This window comes from Mesoplodon densirostris, chromosome X (assembly GCF_025265405.1).
Source record: "Mesoplodon densirostris isolate mMesDen1 chromosome X, mMesDen1 primary haplotype, whole genome shotgun sequence".
Taxonomy (NCBI): domain Eukaryota; kingdom Metazoa; phylum Chordata; class Mammalia; order Artiodactyla; family Ziphiidae; genus Mesoplodon; species Mesoplodon densirostris.
The window spans coordinates 80336185-80358773 of NC_082681.1; the positions used below are offsets into that span (position 1 = coordinate 80336185).

General features: G+C 48.5%; 1 protein-coding gene across 1 annotated transcript in view; it reads right to left on the reverse strand.

The window, feature by feature from the left end:
- Positions 1-293: 293 nt before the first annotated feature.
- The window catches only part of NALF2 (NALCN channel auxiliary factor 2), a 28716-nt gene continuing 6420 nt past the window's right edge, over positions 294-22589 (reverse strand). Inside the window, exons 2-3 of the mRNA XM_060087741.1 lie at positions 3600-3771; positions 294-3195 (exon numbers count right to left, since the gene is read on the reverse strand). Of these exons, the coding sequence (XP_059943724.1) occupies positions 2810-3195; positions 3600-3771 (558 nt within the window). The 3' untranslated portion in view covers positions 294-2809. The remainder of the gene's footprint in view (positions 3196-3599; positions 3772-22589) is intronic.

Consider the following 22589-nt stretch of genomic DNA (forward strand, 5'->3'; position numbering starts at 1 on the left):
CCCTGCACTTGTCACCACTTCCAGCCTTGGCGTCCATACTTCAGCCCAGCCCAGCCCACTTCCTTCACTCACACTTATCTGCCTGATCCCTGCAGGGGGCTGAGTTTGGACTTCCTTCTCTAGAATGGCCTACTACAGAGTTTCCCCTTTTTTTCTGAGACTTGAGCCAACAAGCCGTGGCACAGGTTCAGCATCCTCTGGTCCCGCCTCCTCCCCAAGCCATAGACTTTTTCCTTGGGCAATTTTTGACGCCACAGAACAAAACCATGAAGGGAAGGTTATCATCAAGTCTTACCATTTATTTCTTTATGGGGTTAAACAAGAGCAGAGAGGCTTCTGCCCCACAATGCAACAAAACAGAAAGCGGTACACATACAGAGACTCTCACCGAAACACAGAGGCAGGGGAAGGGCAACAACTGAACCGTAGCCAGGTGAGGGAGGAAGGGACGGGGACTACTAGGAATCCAGCTTGGAGACTCAGTCAAAGGAACTAGTGCAAGAAAGTCCTACTCATGAAGCACAGTGTAGAAAATGGTGTAAGAAAGCTGCCCAGCTCTGCTGCCTGTGACGAACGGCAGGGGCAGCTGGAGGGGTGGTGGAAGATCTGGGCAGTGGGGTGGATGGGGACAGTCAAATGACTTCGAGGTGGAGTGAGGTGCCCCTTTCCCCTGCCACTGGGCAAGGCCCTGGGCTGGTCTGAGCCAGGGGTCTCCTGGGCACTTGGTGAGGGGGAAGAGGGGATGGGAGTCTCCAAGGGTCCACTCCCTGGGGTCCTAAGGTCCCCCTTTACTTCCCAGTCCCTTTTCCCCTCCTGAGGATGCAGGAGTTACAAGGCAGTACATAGTCTCTCTCACATCTACAGAAGCATCTCTGGAAAGTAGCCAGCACCTCTTCCCCTCCCCAGCTGAAAAGAGCACTCTAGGGATGGGGTATGTGGCTAGGCCTGAAATGCTGAAGGCCGAACATGGAGTGTGTGGGCAGGGCACAGGGCTGGGCAGGGGGAGGGGAACACGCTGTGAGAAATGAGAAAACTGGCAGGGAAGGACTCCCTGGTCTCACAAAGCCTATTTGGGGACCCAGCTGAGGCCCTTGAATGATTCCCTCTCTACGAGTGAGGTTTCCCATTTATCCCCCAGCCAGCTGATTCCAGCTGTTCCCTCCCCCTCCCCCTTTTGGTTTCCCCTAAAGCAGCTCCAGGCCCACCCCTCCCCTTAACTCACTGGCACTGCATCCCAGGACACAGGCCCTTCTGGCACTGAAAGCCGCTTGGCCTGTCCCAGGAACACAGTTGTGGCTTCCTTTCTCGTCTGCTCCTATTGGCTTGTAGATGTCCCAGGCCACGTGGCCTCCCACCCCTAGGAGATCAGCACAAGGCTAATGGCCCCCAAGGGGCTCTCCAGGCCTCTTCTCTCATGCAGCTCTCTAGCCTGACTAAACACTTCAAGTCTCTCAACCAAGGGACCACAGCACATCGTCTGTATTTAGCAGGTCCTCTTGCCAGTTTCTGGACTTTCTCCAGCTAGGGGCAGGGGTGGCTGGATTGGGGGACCTGCTACAGGGTGAGGAGCAGTGTGGTGGTTCCACAATTGGGATAGTAACCCATGGGGTCAGGGATGAGAAGGGATGAATACTCTTTGGTAGGCTGGGGACGGGGACAGGCTGGGGATGGGGGCGGCTCATCTCTGGAAAGCTCTGGGGCAATGCCACCAGGGTTTCCTTCATGGAGGCCTGGGCTAGGACGAGATGGGGGAGTCTGGGGACCCAGGCCAGGCCTGACCCTCTTGGGCTTAAGTCCCTCCTCCCCATGGAGATCAGAAATGGAAACGTCTTTGGCCCCAAGGCCAAGATCTCCAGGGCAAGAGTGGCCCTTGGGAGTATGTGCACCTTCTGTAAGATATGGCCCTTCAGACAGCGGCAGTCTGACCATGTGCCCTCAGCCTTCTGTTTTCAAGGCCCAAGAACCCAGTCCCTGTGCTCCTTCTCCAGAGGGCTCCTTACGCAACCCTTTCTGATTTGGGGACGTGTCCTCGAGCCTGCCTCAACACTGATCACCTGGCTCCCCAAAGCCAGGTGGTGACGGCCCGTTCAGCCATCTCTCTGCCCACCTCTCTCCTCTCCTCTCCCTCTTCCCTATCTCCGCTCTCTCCCGCCACGCATTCTGCACCCCCTTCCTATACCTCATCGGCTAGGGTGCTGGGGCACAGCTTAACTGGGCCCCTGACCTAGCCACAACTGCGTACACCTCATGTCCCAGCTGGGCCCTTCCCTGTGGTGGCCCCACAGGGGACAAGGTGCGCCGGAGCGGGAGGAGGGCTGCTGCGTCGTCTGCCGTTGCCTGCAGGGGTGTGGGCAGGAGGGAATTAAGGATCGTGGCAACAAAAGGAATGCGGAGGGGGCAAAGAGCTTCTCCCCTCTGTGCCCCCCAACATTCCCTGAAGGGCCAAGGCTGGGTAAGCAGCCTCCTTCCTTGGGGTCAGGGCTCTCAGTGGCGGTGGGCATTTCCACCCCCCACTCCCCCCCTTTTTTTTTGGCTAAGCCCCATAGATGGGGGCCTGGGAGGGGGGCACCTGCTGCTCCTGCCTTTTTCTCCCGGCTGGGTTTTGCAGCTCCCTGGGGCCCTCTGGCGGTTCTGTTGGAGCTGCTTTTGGAGTGGGGGTTGGTAGGGGGCGATGTGTGATTGCCCCATTTCCCCCACCCCCCACCTGGTCCTACACCTCCCATGGGAGGGACCCCCTCCCCCTCCCCCTGGGTGGGGGCGCTGGAGCTGATGTGGGTGTGTGGTGGAGGTCTGATCTCCCTCCTTGCTGTCACTCTTCCCGAGTCAGGCCCTCGTCTAGGGCAGGCAGTGCCTCCAGGCCCGGTCCCCCACCACCCTGGCCGCTGGAGAAGGACACCATGGTATGGAGGAGCATGAGAACAAGGACGTAGAGCCGGATCCTGCTGGGACTGAGGCAGGAGCCCCCAGAGACCGGCAGCAGGGAGGGATTGTGGCTGAGGCGGCCTGGGGGGTCGTGGCGGGGGTGGTAGTGGGGGTACTGTTGGTGGTAGTGGTGGAAGTAAGAGTGGTGGAATTGCTGGTGGTGGGTTTTAGGGGCTTCAGACTCCTTGAACTTCTTCTTCTCCGACTCACAGGAGACCCACTGCACGTCACAGCACTTGGTTTCCGGCCGCTTTGGCGAAGTATCCAGCAACCCTGCCAATGGATAAGCAAGGCGGGGTGGGGTGCTAAAGGGGCTGCTGGCTATGCCTTTCTGAGAGAGGTGATTGTCAGAGCTGGAGCTGCTCTGGTACTCCTGCCCAAGACTCTTCCCCCTGCCCCTTAGCACCGTCCCTTTCTGGACACATCTTCCAGGGACCCCAGACAGTTTTTCTGGGATAACTCCCAGGCCAGGTATGTTTTGGATACGGATGGCCATTCTGCTCTCTCCCCCTATTCCACTTTGCGCCATCCCAACCTGGGGCCTCACTACCTACTCCTGCAGCCACTAACCTTCTCCTGACCCAACTTCCCTGTTGTCCTCCCTGCTCCCACAGCCCCGACCTGGTGCCTGCTCTGGGCTCTTGGCCTCCTCCCTCCTCCCAGGGCCCTGCCTTTACCTGTACAGATAAAGCCAGGGAGCCCTCCGTACACCATTTCCTCATTGTCAGGGAGGATAAAAGGGCACCGGGTCTGCACCTCCAGGCAGTATTGCTTGCAGGGCACCCAGCGCTGGCATTCCTGCTGGGTCACGCTGAAGTATTCTGAGCACAGCCAGGCCTTGTAGACAGCCTGCAGGGAGAGGAAAAAGCATCAGCCCAGGCACCAGCCCTTTTCCGCCTCAGAGGAGAGGGATGAGGAGGGGTGTACCTGTACTCTATAGGGGGAGGGTACGGTGTGCTCATCAACCCACGCCCAGGGTCCAGGGGGTGGGGAAGAAGGGTTTGGGTCAAGACCACTACCTCCTACCCTAAAATCTCCCATTTCATAGCCAGAACTCCCAAGTCCCCAATCTGCAGTCATCCAAGACTTTGAATTTGTTCATTGGTAAAATCACAAAATGACTCCTATATCAGAGCTGGAAGAGGCCCATCCAACCATACCATTTTATAGCTGGTCCCAAGAGATGTCCTGACTTGTCTGAGGTCACCTATATTGAGGTAAATTTCACTTCCATTCAATTCAGCAAACATTCCTTTGGCGGATGGTGTTAAGTTTCTAAACTCAAGAAAAGAGATGGAGAGGATAATCTTTGCTTTACCTCATTAGGGTGTTGTGTAGATCAAATAATATGACACATATGAAAATGTTTTGTAAATTCTATAGTGCAATACAAATGTGAGGGGTTATTTTTAATAAAAACAGGAATCTGCCTCACCAAGCACCACATGTGCCTTCAAGCTCTACTTAACCCATGCTCTGTCCTGTTGGCGTCCGCCCTGGAGTGGAGCAGACACCACATTTCATTTGGAAACTTTGCTTGGCCGTTTCACTTCACGGGTGTACATCCTGCCCCTCATCGAGCCCATTTCCACCAGGCACTTGGTCCTGGCTAAGAAAGGTTCCCTGCTCTATACTCTTTGGCTATCATCAAGACCAGAGTTCCTCAACGGCAACACTACTGACATTTTGGACTGGATGATTCTTTGTAGTGGGGGGCTGTCCTGTGCATTATAGAATATTGAGAAGCATTTCTTGCCTCTACCCAGTAGTTGCCAGTCGCATCCTCCCCCTCCTCATTGTGACCACCAAGAAATGTCTCTGGCCATTGTCAAATATCTCCTGGGTGGGGGGCAAAATCATCTCCCACTGAGAACCACTGATCTAACTCCTTGCTACTCAAAGTGTGGACCTGGACCAGCAGCATCACCATCACTTGGAGCTTGTGAAAAGTGCATAATCCCAGGCCCTGCCCCAGACTTGACAAGTCACACCTGCATTTTAACAGGATGCCCAGAGCCCTGCCCACATCCATTCTTCATATTTTCAGGGGCACCTTCCCATAGTTGCTCCTTGTAGTGATGGTTCTCCGACTTCAGTGTGCCTCAGAATCCCCTGGGACACTTGTTAAAAAGGCAGATGGCCCCCTCCAATTCAGCTTCAAGAGGACTGAGGTGGGCTCAGGAATCTGCCTTTGGAACAAGGGTCCAGGTCATTCTGCGGCCAGAGGCCTTTCAACCACACTCTGAGCAACGTGGTCAGAGCTTCTTACACGGACTTTAAACATTTGCACTCAAATACAAGTAACTCCACTGTGAACATGGACTTGGGCAATGGAATCCCACACTGGCCTTTTCCAAAGTGGGGGCAGGGGCGTGGTGATGGGTGGTAGTGGTGGGTGGTAGTGGGTTGTGGTGTAGGTTACCCCCCCGAGGAACACAGATTTGATATCTCACTGGCTTCTCAAATTTAACATGCTCTAAATCTTAAAATTCAGTTCTTGTTTTTCTTAACTCCAAATCTGCCCACACCCCTGAGTCTTGACCACTTCGGTTAACTGTCATGACCATCCACCCGGGTATTCAATCCAGAAACTTAGGTGTCAGCCATCACTCCTCTCTTTGCCAGCATCCCCACACGCAGTCCATCAGCAAGGCATGCCAATTCTCCCTCTACTTCCACGACTCTGTGCAGGCACCGTCATTTGTCACCTGGACAACAGTCTCCTATGTGGCCTCCCCACCTCCACTCTTGCTCTTTCCAATGCACTGTTTACACAGGAGTAAGAGCGATCTCAAAATGACATTCGATCATGTTACTCCCTTGCTTCAGACCCTTCAATGCATTTAGAATAAAACCCAAACTTGCGACCACAGACTTCAAACCCCTGCATAACTTGGCCCCTGTCTGTCTCTCCAACCTCATTTTCTACCTCCCCCATACGGCTCATAATGCTCCACACGCTGAGGTTTTCTTTCTTTTCCTTGAACATGCCCTACTTCTTCCCACCTCGGGGCCTTGGCACACACTGTTCTCTTGGCCTGATATGCTCTTCCCCCTGCCCCCCCCACCACTTTTGGCCTGGCTAGGTCCTTCTCAACTTTGAAGCCTCAGTTCAAAAGTCACCTCTTCAGAGAGGGTCTCCCTGACCACTCGAGTTAGAGAATGCCCCCTCATTCTTCTTTTTCTTAAATGTTTCTTCACCACAAGTATGAGTTTGTCTGCATCCTTGTTTTGTTTTTCTCTGTCAACCTCACTAAAATGTAAGACGTATGAAAGCAGACGTGGGTCGGTCTTATTGACCATATTGAGTACTCAGCACAATATATGTAAAAAAACAAGTCTTGTTGACGGAATGAACCAGATGAGTAAATGAGGACATGTCCCTGCTCTCAAAGAAATTTCAGTTTCACGGATAGACAGATCTCACTTGAAACTATGGCACATTTTCTATACTATAAGAGAAGTTAAACCACTGGCCACTGGAGTGAAGCAAATAGAAAAGCCGGGAAAGATTTCAGCGAGGGTATGAGTTGAGCTGGGGGAGTTCCCTGGTGGTCCAATGGTTAGGAATCCACCTTCCAATGCAGGGGGCGTGGGTTCGATTCTTGGTCGGGGAACTAAGATCCCACATGCTGTGGGGCAACTAAGCCTGAGGGCCGCAACTACCGAGCCCACGTGCTCTGGAGCCCACGCACCACAACTAGAGAGAAGCCTGCATGTTGCAACGAAGAGCCCGCACACCACAATGAAAGATCCCGCGTGCCACAACTAAGATCCGAGACAGCCAAAAATAAATAAATAAATATTAAAAAAAAAAAAAAAGAGTTGAGTTGGGACTCAAAGTAGGATTTTAGATGGGATGGGCAGAGATGAGACAAAAGAGCATTCTGGACTGAGGCAACAGCTTAAGCAAAGGTACAGATGTGAGCACATGCATGGTGTGCTAAAAGAATGGAGAACGGTTTCATATGAATGAAGTGCAAAGGATACCAATCTCCCATGGATGGACATTTAAGTTATTTCCAGGTTTCCACTATCACAAACAATGCTTTGGTGAGTAGGTCTGTACACACCTCTCTTGAACACTTCTGTTGCATGTTATTTATATAAACTCTTAAGAGTGAAATTATTGGGATAAAAGGTATGTGCAATGGAGTGAGAAGGGAGTGGAAGGAGGTGGAAAGGAACAAGTAAAGGTAAGAGGCGGGGGAAGAGGGAGCTAGAGGGGTAGGAGAGGGGCTCAGGGGTTGGAAAGACTGGCAGTGGAGTCCGGGGGCACAAGGGAGGAGGGGAGGAAGAAAGAGAGGGTAAGAAAGAGTAGGGAGTTGGAGGGTGAGAAATGGTGGTTATAGCGGGGGTAGGAAAAAACAGCACTGGGGAGGAAGCAGGGGAATAAGAGATGGAGGGTGTAAGGGAGGTAAAGGGGTACAGTGAGGGTGAGAGAAGATGAAGGGTAAGAAAGAGTAGGGGATAACAGGGTTGGGGACAGGAGACGTGGAAGATGGGCTGTGAAGAGGAGGGGTAAGGAAGACGGAGGAAGAAAGAGGAGGGTTCAAGAGCCAGCAGGGGAATAAAGGGGTGTAAAGAAGATGGGAACAGAGGAAGGCCAAGATAAGAAAGAGGGATAAGACAGCAGAAGGAGGTGGGGGAGACAGAAAGAAAAGTAAGACAGGAAACAAAAGGATATCCCTAACGCTAAGGGCCCCAGTACCTTGGAGACCCCCCCCCCACTCCATCTTGTGGGTCCCAGGGCGCCAAGAGGCGGCTCTGTCCACAGCCTCTGCCCCAACCTCTGCAGCCTGGACCCAGAGTCCACCTCCACCCTCACCCTGAATTGTGTGGAACAGCCCAGTCCTCCACTGCTGGGGTTCAGAGGCCCCTGCGGGATTCTCCCTGGCTCTTTCGGTTCAATATTCCTGCTCCCTGGTGAGGCTACAGTGGAGGGCCAGCTCTCCTCCCAGGCAACTGCAATTAGCCTAATAGCAGGTGCTGGTGGCCGGGCACTCCCCGCCTCTGCTCTGGGAGAGAGAGAGGGAGTTGAGGGAGGCGGGGCTGGGAGAGGGGTGGCCTGACAGTGGGAGGGAGGCCTTTCTCCTTAGCTAGACGACCCTCCCTCAAGCCTCACGCCCCAGAGTCACCATGGCGAGCAGGTTGCCTGAGGAGGACACCAGGCCTGTGGGTGGCAAGACAGGTACAGGCAAGGAACTAGTGAGAGGAATGGAGGAAGAAGAATGACACGGGGCTGAGAGGTAATCCAATTCCTTAGCCCCACATATGGCCAGCTGAGGTCATTGCTGGCCCACGTGCTTTAAAAAGGGGCTGGGGTCCTTCTCAGATGAAAAGTCTGGCTCTCAGGGCTACCACCTGGACAGCAAGCCTGCCTTAGTCTCCGTAGCCCTCTTCCCTAGGCAGGCCTAAGTCACTTGCCCCATCTCATCAGTGTTAGGACTGAGCCAGAGGGGACCGGGTTGCTTGGGCAGTTGCAGGGGACCTGGGCACTCATCCACTAGGATGGGGAAGAGCCAGGAGAGCTGCGTTCGGAGAGCTGTGGGGCTGGCTGGAGGCGGGGCATGCAGGGCAAAGGAAGAAATGTCTCAGAACCAGACAACAGTCAGTTGGGAGACCCTCGGAGGTCTTTTGCTCTAGTTCCTCAATTCTGGCTGCATATTAGAATCACTCAGAGAGTCTTTTTTTTTTCCCCCAGGTATCTTGCTATTTTATTTTTAACTAGTTTTTTTTAAACATCTTTATTGAAGTATAATTGCTTTACAATGGTGTGTTAGTTTCTGCTTTATAACAAAGTGAATCAGTTATACATATACATATGTTCCCATATCTCTTCCCTCTTGTGTCTCCCTCCCTCCCACCCTCCATATCCCGCCCTTCTAGGTGGTCACAAAGCACTGAGCTGATCTCCCTGTGCTATGCGGCTGCTTCCCACTAGCTATCAATTTCACATTTGGTAGTGTATATATGTCCATGCCATTCCCTCACTTTGTCACAGCTTACCCTTCCCCCTCCCCATATTCTCAAGTCCATTCTCTAGTAGGTCTGTGTCTTTATTTCCGTCTTACCCCTAGGTTCTTCATGACCTTTTTTTTTCTTTCTTAAATTCCATATATATGTGTTAGCATACGGTATTTATCTTTCTCTTTCTGACTTACTTCACTCCGTATGACAGACTCTAGGTCCATCCACCTCACTACAAATAACTCAATTTCGTTTCTTTTTATGGCTGAGTAATATTCCATTGTATATATGTGCCACATCTTCTTTATCCATTCATCCGATGATGGACACTTAGGTTGCTTCCATCTCCTGGCTATTGTAAATAGAGCTGCAATGAACATTTTGATACATGACTCTTTTTGAATTATGGTTTTCAGAGAGTCTTTTAAAAATGCTTCTGCTTGGCCCACATTGCACTCCAGACCAAGTCAGTCAGAATCCTTGTGGGTGGGGCCCACACATCTAGAGTTTTTCAAAACACCTCAGTTAATTTTAATATGCAGAGAACTCAGCCCTGCTTCATTTTATAGCTGAGGAAACTGAGGCCCAGAAAAGGAGGGGAAGGACTTCTCTACAGTCACATAAAGTAGTGGCAGAGGGAGGAACCTGAAACCCAGTTTCTCGACTCTAACTCCAGGGTTCTTCCTACTGGACCATCCTACCAGTGACTGCATTCCAAACTCAGGGGGAAGGACACAGAAGCGTGGGGAGGGGAGGAGAGCTGAGGAGAACCAGGCCTGCTCTTGGCTTTCAGCCTCTTCAAACTCCAGCCCTGGCAGGAAAGCCTTCTTCATCATGCCCTGTCCTCTGAGCTTAACCATCCTGGACCCTCAAGGTAGCAGCAGATGATGGGTGGGGTGAAAAGCCTTGACCTGACAGTGCCCTCCTTTCCCTACAGAATCCCCTTCCCCGCCTCCAGCAGGCCACCGCTGGGCTCAATCAAGTTCTGGCTGCTACAGCCAAGTTGCTATGGGAACTGGGAGGGGAAGGAAGCAGGGAGTAACTAGAGGGAACACCAATTAACCCAAAAAGGAAGCTGAGAAGGCTATCCCACCCCTCCTCCCCGCTGGGCTGTTAAACCACTCTTTTTTTGTTTTCGTTTTTTTATAATGTCTTTTTAAAAAAATATTTATTGATTGATTTTGGCTGCATCAGGTCTTAGTTGCGGCACGCGAGATCTTTAGTGGCAGTATGTGGGCTTCTTAGTTGCAGCATGCCTGCGGGATCTAGTTCCCTGACCGGGGATCGAACCCAGGCCTCCTGCACTGGGAGCAGGGAGTCTTACCCACTGGACGACTAGGGAAGTCCCTTAAACCACTCTTGAAATGGGAGCAGGTAAGACGAGGGGGATCCCCACCCATCCTGGGCTCTGCGGCTGCTAGTTTAGGGAGGAGTGGGAGGACTCGGAGAGCCTTACCTTCCTGCTCCCTGGCTTGCAGCCCTGGCCAGCGAGGGTTTAGAAAGAGGAGGCCATCCTGGACTCCTTGGTTAGGGGACGAGGAAACCCTCCAGAGAGGAGAGCTTCAGTTCCTTCCTACCAGGAAGTCGGCAGTTTCCTTCTTGGATTCCAACTTGCTTCCCTCCCTAGGGCCTATTTCCCCATCCAAATCCTCCCTACAGACCTCTTTATCGCTGTTTGTTTTCCTAATGCACTCCTGGGACACTTGGCCAGGAGCTGCAGCTGCAGAGACCGTGGAGGCAGAGCGGCCATCTGGGCTGCGCTTGGGAATGAAACCCACTGTCCACAGTACATAAATAATCACCCTGCCCCTGGAATTCACCTAGGTGGAAACTGAGGCTCAGAAAAGGGATTTGGTTCAGCCAAGTCAGAAACATGCAAGAAATCAACTATAAAGCCAGGATTAGAAGGGAAGTACTCTGGTGACTAATCCCATGTCTCTTTGTGCTGCATCCATCAATACACATAGCATTGTGTGAAGGACCTCCTTGGGCAGGTCTGAAAAGAGCCACACGCTCCTATTCCTGATTCTGGGCTTTCAGAAAGTTGGGTCAGAACAGGGTAAGGTCAAGGTCAATCTCTCCAACCCAGGGGAGGGAGATCTTGGACATAACTCTGGGAGTAGTTCCTTGGGATTGGCAGAGTCAGACTGAGATGAGAGGCATTACAGGGCAAATGCAGGTGGATGACATGGCTTTACTTAAGTGGCTGTAAAAATAAGCAACAGCTTTCCTGCTGCTGAGAATGAGCAGTCATGAGTCAGAGTGGCCTGGCCTGGCCTGGAGGAAAGGCGGGGGAGTTGGCTTGAGAGGTGGATAAGAACCTAGAGCCACTGCAGTTCCAGAGGGTCCAGTCACATCCAAGCCTCTTAGGCCACCTGCTCCAAGGCCAGGGGCAGCCTGGTTAGTGGAGAAGTGGTGTCCCTAGTGCAGGAGCAGTTCTCTGAAGGAGCCGAGATGATCCATATCAATCAGGTGAGCAGAGGAGGCAGGTTCATGACCACTCGAGAGTAGGAAGGACTGTGAGAATCACAACTCCACCTCCCTATCTGCTGTTGGAATTTCCACTCCAACGTCACTGCCACAAGCTATCCAGCTACTGACTGCACACCTCTTGTCACAGGGCGCACGCTCTCTCCTAGGGCAGCCCATATCTTCAGACAAGTCTCGCAGTTAAAGAAGGTTTTTCTCTTTCTGAGCTGAGATAATGCCTCCCTGTGGCATTGCTCATGGCTCCTCCTAGCTCTTCTGGGACCATAAACTTCCTGTCCCCATGCCAGCCCTGCAGTAGGTATTTGTAAACTTCCCTGAATCAGGTCAGGTCTTCCCATTCATTTTTTCCTGCAATGATCAATTTCTGAACATGTTCAAGTGCCTGGCACTGTGCTGGGGAACTACATATGATAGAGATAGGGAAGACAAGATTGATATCTTTAAGGAGCAGGAGAGACAAGCATCAATCATTAGAAGTCACTGTGATAAGCAGTATGTACTTGGTGCAATGAGAGCATAAAGGGAGGAAGGATCAATGGTGTTTTGAGGGCTGAAGACAGGAAAATATCTCCATGTGGGAGAGGCTAGAGTTGGGGCTTGGAAAAAATGGGTAGAAGTTCACTGGGTGGAATAGGGCAGGAATAAGTGCACTTAAAGCAAAGGAATAAGTAGGTATAAAGGCCTGGAGGTGTGAAGCAGTGCCGGCTTCAGGCACTGTCGGTAGTTTAGCATAGTTACGGGGTACAAAGCGGGCCATGATGGGAGATGAGGCTACGGAGGAAGGCCATGCCTATATTATGATATGTTCTGCATGCTGAGGAGGAGCCAGGCTTCATCCTATAGGCAATGGACAGCCTTTAGTGGATTTTAAATAACTGCCTTTTAAAAGATTGCTTATCGCTTCTAAGTCAGTGATAAGTTAGTCTTATCACTGACTAACTTTTCAGACTTATGTTCTGAAGGTGTAGATGATGGAGCATAGGCATCAAGACTGGAGGTGGGGAGACCAGTTAGGAGCCTATTGCAACAATCTGAATGAGAGATGATGGGGATACCAGGTTTCTGGCTTGGGTGGCAGGATGAATAGTAGTTTCATTCATTAAAGAAGGGAAACCAGGAGGAGGAGTAGATTTGGGGGTGAAGAAGATGAATTCAGTTTTTGGTCATGCTGACTTTGAAATATAGGTCAGTATATACTAGGTAGAAATGTCAAGGAGGCAGTTGGACACAATGGTCTGAGCTCAGAAGGAGGGTCTGGGCTAGAAATAAAGGTTTGGGAGTCATCAAGGGTTAAGGAGTTAATCATCAGGAACATAGTAGGACTATACTTTCCCACACCCTTTGAACTTAGGCATAGCCGTAAGACTTACTTTGGCCAATGAAATGTGAGTTGAAGTGACATGGATCCCTTCAGGGGAGAAGCTTTAAGAGCTGGAGTACGATTTGCCTCTGCTGCTGACTGTGGAAGCGGTGTTGAAATGGACCTTTTGCTAGCCTGGGTCTCTTGGTGACTATCATGAACAGATGCTCCCTGCTGACCTATTTTGGACATGTATTATGAGCAAGAAATAACTGTTTGTTGTGTTAAGCCTCTGATATTTGGGAATTGTTTGCTACTACAGCGTAACCTGGCTCACTCTGACTGATAAAGCAATAGTGGAAGCCAAGGAAGTAGAGGATATTGCCTAGGGAAAATTAATGCACAGAGAAAAGGACCAACAGTGGATCCCTGGAAAACACTAACATTTAAGGGGCAGGTAGAAGAAGGGAATCTGATGAAGATGCGGGAGTGGTTTAAGAGCTTGGAGAAGAAACAGAAGAGAGTGGCATTCTATAAATTAGGGGAGGAGAGTTTCAAAGAATAAGAGTGGTCAGCAGATGAGGACATGCTGGCAGTCTCATCATGGTGAGATCAGTTTCAGTGGAGCAGTGGGGGCAGAAACCAAATTGAAGCCAATTTAAAAGGGAAGGTAAGGGAAGAAAAATTGAGAGAGCTATGTGTAGACTACTCTTCCAAGAAGCCAAACTAGTTTTTCAACTATTTTTTGGGATGTTGGTTTCCAGTTCTCTGTTCTACCCTGGTTGTTCCTATTCAGACAAGTTCCTATTTTTCTATGTCCCTTGCAACTGAATGCAATCCCCAGAGTTTATCAACACAGAGTCAAGTAGAAGTATCAACCCTCCTATCCTAGAAGCTCTGTTTCTGTTAATGCAGCCTAAGACCACATTTGCTCTCTGGGAGACTGTATTGTATTCTTTTGGTAATTCAGTGGAGATGGAGAGGGGAATTTCTGCCTGGAGTGTGGGATCAAAGACACAGCCTAGATCAAAGTCCTTGGGAGGAGCTCAAGCCTTCTGGCAAGATATCTGAATGAATTAAACATCTTTGAGACGGTAGGCTCCCTGAGGACAGGGACTGTGTCTTATCTGTGTATTTCCCTCAGGACTTCACATGGAATTAGGTATACAGAAGAGATGCCTGCTAAGTGCTTGAAATCCAAGCACTTGTAAACCAAGCCTTCGGCAACTAGCCCAGACTGGAGTAAGGTGTAGATTTCCAAGAAAAGGGTGAAAGTAATGGGTTATGTAATGTGTTGCATGAATTTTACAGCTTTCATGGAGAAATTGGGGATACATTAGCAAAAAAAAAAAAAAAAACCCAAAAAAAAAAACAGAAAAAAAAAATCAGAAAACTAAGCAAATAGAAAAAAGAGAGGCAATTATTAACTCCAGGAAAACAAGTTGGCCAAGGAAGAAAATGTAATCACAGTATTCTACATGACTCAGCTGTGAACAATATTTATAATCCTTATAATGTAAATATGGGATACTGTTAAAACCAGAAATTGTGATATGACAATATTGGATATATGAGGGGAGTGCACATACGGTGCTGCTGGTAGTAAGAGAGCTAAATCCCACTCTAAAAAAATAAAAAGGCAGTATATATTTAAATCAGAAAAAAAAAATCAAGAAATGACAGTATTGGTATATCATTTAGAGATGTGGAGGTAAATATTAGAAGAAACAGCTAAGAGGTTTAGAAGTATTTGACTCTGAAGAGTGAAGCTTAGGGTTGGAGCAGAGGGCTTCTGTTTTAATTATAAGCAATGAGCTCTATACTTATCATTTAAAAGATATTACATTATATATCATTTAAAAGACAGATGCTACAAGAATATATATATATATATGGAATAGATATACATACGTGTATACATGTATATGTACGTATACGTGTGTATCTTTGTGTGCACAAAGGTATTTCAAACAGAAAAGTCAAGAAATAAGCAGTATTGGCACACCATTAAAAATGTGGCAATAAATATCAGAAGAAAAAGCTAAGAGAGCTTCAAGTGTTTAACTCTGAAGAGTGACTATATATATGTAGCTTATGTCTTTTAAAATTATGAACATGTATTACTTTGATAAAATGAAAATAAATATATAAACTGATATGCAGCCATGAACCTCAAAAACAACAAAACAAAATCCCCAAGACTTGACCTGACCGACCTTGCCAGACTCAGCCACAAAACCCCAGGCCCTACTGCCCAGTCATGGATTGTCTACTCCATCACCACTGTCTGGGGCATGGGCTTAGGTCAGGTCAGCTTAACAGGCCAGCAGAATTAATGAGTGGCCCCACAGCCAAAGAGAACTCATATGAGAGGAGGGGAACTTTGAGGGCCTCTGTGCCCAACAGCTGTGCAGGCCACCCACCATAGAAATGGTGCCAGTGTGACATGACAACCATAGCTTCATTTGAGCTGCACACAAATGTGTTTGGCATAAAATCCCGCTGCCCCCTCCCAGGGGGCACACACTGCTAGTCTGGGCCCAGGCCCAGGCAGAAATCTCAGGCTTCCTGCAGGGATCATTGTGAAACCAGCTCCTTGCCCCTACCTTACTTCTGTCCCCAAACACAGTACCTTGCTAACCAGATGAGAGGCTGGGGAGAGACCTAATAAAAGGTAGTTGTTAGTTGTGCTTGGTCTCTGGGGGTGAGGTAAATCAAGGCTTTGGAGTTCTTCCATCTCTGGCTCTTCCCTCCCCTACCTGAATATATCTCTGTGCTCTCATTCACTAGAATCTCTCCAGTTGCCTTCTGGCTCCTAACCTTCCACCTCCACACTAGACACTTCACCTGCTGCTCCCAAATTACCTTTCCCTTCTCCTAAGGGAAAGTGTTGTCAATCTCAATTGAGTATTAAGCAGTCATTTAGATTAAACACAGCTAATTAAGGTGACAATAATTATAGCTACCATTTTTTAAGTGCTTACCATACGCCAGGCTCTGTTCTAAGCAGCTGACCTTTATTAACTCATTGAATCCTCACAACCACCCCCTGAGATGGAGAAACATTTACAGGTGAGGACAGGAAGGACCAGAGTTAAAATAGCTTGTCCAGGACTTCCCTGGTGGCACAGTGGTTAAGAATTCGCCTGCCAATGCAGGGGACATGGGTTCGAGCCCTGGTCTGGGAAGATCCCACATGCCGTGTAGCAACTAAGTCTGTGTGCCACAACTACTGATCCTGCGCTCTAGAGCCTGTGAGCCACAACTACTAAGCCCACGTGCCACAACAACTGAAGCCTGCGCACTTTAGGGCCCGCATGCTGCAACTACTGAGGCTGCATGCTGCAACTACTGAAGCCCATGTGCCTAGAGCCTGTGCTGCACAACAAGAGAAGCCACCGCAATGAGAAGCCCGTGCACTGCAACAAAGAGTAGCCCCCACTTGCCACAACTGGAGAAAGCCCACGCGCAGCAACAAAAACCCAATGCAGCCAAAAATAAATTAAAAAAAAAAAGCTCGTCCAAGGCCACACAGCCAATAATAATATATGGTGGCTACCATTTCCTGAGCACTTTCCATCTCACAGGCACTGTGCTCTTAAGAGATTAGCATGTTATATGTCATTGAAGCCTAATAATGACCCTATTTCTTAGCTTTGAATTCAAAGAAAATGAGGTTCCAAGAGAGATGAAAGGTCTCAACAACTGTTTTACGGAGAAGACAGATTTCAAGCTGGAATGTGAAGTCAAGTTTACCTGGGCTTCAGTTCCCAAGCTTATACACCATATTGCCCCTAGGATGGTCCCTCCATTTCACTATCACCATTGAAGTAATTAGCTTGTTACTTAAACAAATCTTTTTGATGGAATTTCAAGTCAAGTTGGGGAGAGATTTCTAGGACTGGATGGGAGAGTGATTTTCTAAAATCAGTGTATTCAGCTCATTCCCAATATGAGTAAAGTTTTCTTTGTAAGGGAGTGTCGGGGGAAGAATACTTGGGTACTAGGGGCTACAAATGACCATTTCCATTCGCCCATCAAAGCACTCCCTTTCCTCTTTCCTCTAAATGCATGCATGTGCGCATGCATGGGAGCACAAACACACACACACCCTGGGAGTGTTGAAAAGAGGCAACTGTTCCTGCTCTGATCTTTGGCAACTGGTGATGGGAAGGCAGCTCTCTCCTTGTAGAAAGGTCTTCTTGCCTTTGGACATGAGTTCTCCTGTTCTAGGTCTTGTCACGTAGGGGCTCCTGGAACTGCCTTGCTCTGGAAGACTCCAATACTAGAGTCCATTCCTTCAGAAAGGTTTCAGGGCAGCCACAACACTCTACCTAATTGCTCCTTCTCCCCAGCTTGCTCCATAAACGTTCTTCATCGAAAAGCCTTTGCTCCAGTCAGGTGAAGAGTTAGCCAGAGCTGGGTTCAGATTCTGGCTCTGCCACTAACTGGCTGTATGAACTTGGACAAGTCATCCGTAAGGAGGTAGGGACTCAGTCACTAATTTGCTATGTGACTGTAAGCAAAGTACTCTCCCTGAGTCTCAATTTGGATCCAAGAAGATGGTCCCTAGGGAGACAGCATGCATGGAGAGAAGACAGGGTCAAACATCTTTAACCTCAAACATTCCTGTGGTCAAATCCCAGGTTTGCTCTCACCAGTTTTGAAAACTCAAACAAGTTACTTAAATTCCCTGATCTGTACTTTCCTTATCTGCAAAATGGAGATAATAAAAGCACATATCCTTAACCTTTCTGTAAATGATGTCTGTAAAGCAACTAGCACAAAGCTTTACCTATAGTAAAATTACACTGGTACAGATTGGGTACCCTGGATTTGACCTGGATTCAGATCCCAGCTCCAACTCTTATTAGCTGGATGACCTTGAGCCAGTTACTTAACCTCTCTGAGCCTGTTTTCTCCTAAGTAAAATGGGGATAAATATATATACACTTCACAAGACAGATGTAAGAATTAAGTGCGATAAAGTATATAAAAAGTGCCTGGGATAGTTCCTTTCCTTCCCATGACCTCCTTTCAAGCTCTAAGATGCAAATAATAAATGGAAAAAACCACAACTGCTACAAATGTAATCAGAAAAAAAATCATTAATACATATAAAAGAGTACATTCAAATCAATAATAAAAACACAAGACATGGACAGACAATTCATAAAACAGGCAATAAAAATGACATAAACAAGAAAAACAAAATTTGACCTAAGGAATGCAAATTACAAGCCAATGCTATAACACTTTTCAGCTACAAATTAGTAAAGTTAAAAAAAATATGATAATCAATATTAGACAAGGGTGGTAAATTAGTCTCACATTTTTGGCAAGGGTATAAACTAGAAGCAGCCTTCTGGAAAGAAATTTGGTAAGAAAGAAATTTGTATGTCAAAAGCCTTAGAAAGGTTAATACTCTTTGATTCTGCAAGGCTAGTTCCAAATGTTCGTCCTGAAGAATTAATGTATATGCTTCCATTTGTATGCAAAACAAGGGAAAGAAAAAGTCATTTTGTGTGCAAATGTTGATGTAAGCTCAGAGAGGGATGGAAGGATACACACCAAACTGTTAACATCAGTGACCTCAGGGCAGCGGGACTGGGAGGGGAGGGAACAGGAAGATTACTAAGTGGACTACAGAGGTTTCTTTATAAACCTCTGTATTGTTAGACTTGGTACAATGAAGGTGCATTATTTTGCGATTTAAGAAACTCAGCAAAGTAGAGAAATAAGAAAAAAATGATTGAGATACTATTCATTAAAAAAAGGAATCATAGATCTGACAAAGATTTATGGACAAAGATATCCATCACAGCATTATTTACAATAGTAAAAGTTGAAAGTAAATATCCAACAATAGGGTACTAGGTAACTAAATTGCACTAAATTCATGGGATGGGATATTGCATGCTCATCAAGAATGATGTTTGTGGGAATTCCCTGGCGGTCCAGTGGTTAGAACTCCATGCTTTCACTACCAAGGGCCCAGGTTCAATCCCTGCTAGGGGAACTAATTCTGCAAGCCGTGCAGCACAGCCAAAAAAAAAAAAAAAAGAGGTTTGTGAACATCTAATTACATGGAAAGATATTCAGTATAACTTTAGCAATAAGTTAAAAAGATCAGGATGAAAAACCTGGATGATTTCAACTATGTAAAAATATATAGTCACATCTATTAGGGTGGCTATTATCAAAAAAAAAAAGGAAATGTTGATGAGAATGTGGAGAAATTGGAACCCTGTGCATTGCTCATAAGAATATAAAATGGTGCAGTGCTGTAGAGAACACTATGGAGGTTCCTCAGAAAGTTAAATATAGAATTACCACGTGATCCAGCAAGTCCATATCCGGGTATATAACCAAAAGAATTGAAAGCAGGGATTCAAACAGATACCTGTATACCAATGTTCATAACAATATTATTCACAATGGCCAAAATGTGGAAGGAAATGAAAATATAGGTCCACACAAAAACCTGTCTATGAACGTTCATAGCAGCTTTATTCATAATTGTCCAAAGGTGGAACCAACCCAAGTGTCCATAGAGATGAATGAATTTAAAATATGTGGTACATCCAGACAATGGAATATTATTCAACCATAAAAAAGAATGAAGTACTGATACATGCCACAACATGGATGAACCTTGAACACATTATGTTTAATGAAATAAGCCAGACACGAAAGGACAAAAAGTGTATGATTCCACTTATATGAATTACTCAGAATATTCAAATTCATGGAGATGGGAAATAGAATAGAGGTTACCAGGGGCTGGGGGGAGGGAGGAATGGAGAGTTATTGTTTAATGGATAAAGAGTTTCTGTTTAGGAGAATAAAAACATTTTAGGAATGAATAGTGGAGATGGTTGTACAACATTGCAAATATACTTAATGCCACTGAATTGTACACCTAAAAATAGTTAGAATGGTAAATCTGATGTTATGTATATTTTACCACAATAAAAAATTATGCTACAAAAAGACATATTAGGAGGAAATACACTATAACGTTAAGAGCATCTCTGGGACCTTTTTCCTGTTATATTTCTATTTTCCAAAATTTCTCAGAGACCATTTTGTTGGCAATTGGAAAAAAAGGTATTTTTAAAAGATTCTGAGTCTATAATAGCTCTGAAGGATTAACCTGGTTGGAAGTTTTAGTTGAGTTCAACACTAAGCAGATATTCTCACCTTTCACAGCCAGGTAGCCATGCTATCTGCTGGAAACCAAATACAAAGACAGGAAACAATGGTAAAACCCACCACCACCACTCGTCCTTCTCCGGGCACAGCTTGGTGAGTTGGCACTTCCTTCTACCTCCAAGAGAAGCCTCGCCATCCCAGGCCAGGGCTCACCAAAAGCCTGGCATGGGAACTGGGTGTCCAAAGCCCAGGCCGGGCCTCCACAGGCTCTGGGTGATAAGGTCTCACGGTTTCCCCTCCCAGCTCTCCCAGCAGCTGCTGGGCAGGGCTCAGGCCTGCACTAGGTCTGTCTAGGAGACCTACTCCTCTCCTGCCCCGGTTGATCCTTCCAGCAGACTGGGGCTGAGAATCTAACAGATACCCTCCTTCCAGGCAAGAGGAGCCCAGCTCCTCCCATCTCCTTGGTAGAGCCTGTAGAAAAAGGAGGGAGCAAACACCTCCTTTCCTCACGCCCATCCTCTGTCACAATCTCAAGAGGATACTGGTGATTATCACTGGGGCTCAAGGACAAGAGATTGGGGTATTGAACAAGGAGAATGTTGGTGGGTCCCCACTTTGGATCTGAGCCACTCCAGGGGGTCCCTACAAGTTGCCAGTAGGTGCTGGTGGATTTCCCTTGCAGTTCGTCAGCTTCTCACTCCAGCCTCTCAAGAGCCAGCTGGGCATTGCTTCTGATGGCTGGGGGAGTTTATTAAGATTTTCTTTATACATGTGTGCACTGGGGAAAGAACAGACAGACCTGGGTTTGTGTGGCAGTCCTCCCACCTTTTAGCTATGTGGCCTGGTCACTTTCCTTCACTGAACCTCAGTTGTCACATTTGTAAAAAGGGAATAATGGGAGTACCTGCCTGCTAGGATGACTATCAGGATTAAATGAGTTCATGGACACACATAAAGCCCCTGGCATCTCCCAGGCACTTGAAAGCTGGCAGTTTTCTTTTCCCCTTTGCCTTTGTTCTTTGGCACCAGCCTGCCTTCACCTTCTGGCCCAGAGACTTGTGGCTCAGGTTCCAGCTCCTTTTTCCAGAATCCATTCAAACAGGAGCTTTGGTCCTGGCAGCTCCTGTCACTCCTCGGTAACCCCTTCCTTCACCAGGGCCAGCTGCAACTCACCTGGTGCCCTTGCTCTCTTCTCTAAGCACCTGCCTGGCTCGAGGTATCAAAAATTCAGGCTTTTCTGAACACCCTCATATGCCCAGGGAGAAAAGTCTGGTCCAGCATCCCTGCACACATCCTGGTCTGTGCGCCTGTAACCAAAGGAACACAACATACCTATTCCCCAGAGACCTCCCGGCTCAGCATTGGAGAATGGTGCTCCTGGAGTCCCACATTTGTCTAAACCCCCTCAGAAGCTGCCCCTGGTTTTCCAGCAAACACCTGCAGCTGGAATCCACATGTGGCTGAGACGTGAGCTGGGGATGGGGGAGTAGGGGTGGGGGCAGGTCTGATGCCCAGTCTGCAAGGGCACAGGGCAGGTAAAGAGCCTCACAGGGTGGGAACATAAAACAACTGCCCATAAAAGAACTGCCCTGAGGGAGAAGTTTTTCTAGGGCAAACTCCCACCCTCGAGCCTAAGGTGTCGTCCCACATATGCACCCACACACCGAAGGGTGGGTGTGCCCTTTCCCTGAGACACTGATGCCTGGGGAGGAGACCAACGTGCACCCACATGGCTTAGAGGCACCCTCTCATGCTTGTGATGTGTTCGGAGATCCCTGACTCTCCTTTAATCTCAGCCCCACCCACTGTCTTCCCTTTCCTCACCCTTACCTCCACTGTGTTCAGCAGACTCTTCCAGTCAGACCATGAGAGTGGGTGGGAGGCTGCTGGGCTCCCTTCCTCCACTTAACTCCCCTCCGCCCCCACCTTCAGGAGATACCAGTTTATCCTTCATGGAGGTTCCCGTTGCTATGGTGACTATAGTAGTCAGGCACCAGCCTGTGGGAAGTCGCCATGAAGAAGATTGTGTGTATGTCTATGTGTCTAAGCGTGTGTGCATGCACACACACACACGTCCACACTGAGTGGGGAGGAGAGAAGGCAGGAAGGAGAAAAAGAGCAGAGGGAGAAAGGGGACAGGAGAAGAGGGGACCAGAAGATGAAAGGGGGGCAGGAGGAGGGATGGGGATCAGAGAGGCGAAGTGTGAGAGGGGTGTGAGGGATGCGAGGGGTGAGGGGGCATGCAGGAGACAGGGGCAAGAGGTGCAGTGCCGGGACGGGGGTTAGGGATGAGGCCAGAAGATGGTCAGGACGCGGGGTAAGGGTTGGTGGAGTGTGAGTTAAGAGGTGAGAGATGAGGGGAGTGGAGCTGGGTGGGAGATGGGAGAGGGCTGGCCGTTAGAAGGGAGCAGGGAGGGGCGTGGGGGGAAGGGGAGGGGTGGGAGCAGGTGGGGGTAACTGTGGGGAGAAGTGGGCGTTGGAGGAGTGAGGTGAGGGTGCGGTTTGGGAAGGGTCTAGCAGAAGGTTGGGAAGGTTGTGGGGTCATTGGTACGTGGGGGGTGTTGGCTGTGGGCCAAAATTGGGAGGAATATGGGGATTGGTAGTGGGGTGGGCCAGGGTAGGGGTGAGGGGATCCGGAGAGGTGTGGGCAGCATGGGGCCACTTTCCCACTCTCACGTTTAAGCCCCTATACCCTGTCTGAGCTACAAACATTGCCTTTGCCCTGTCCCCGGCCCTTCTCAGAAGCCCGGTG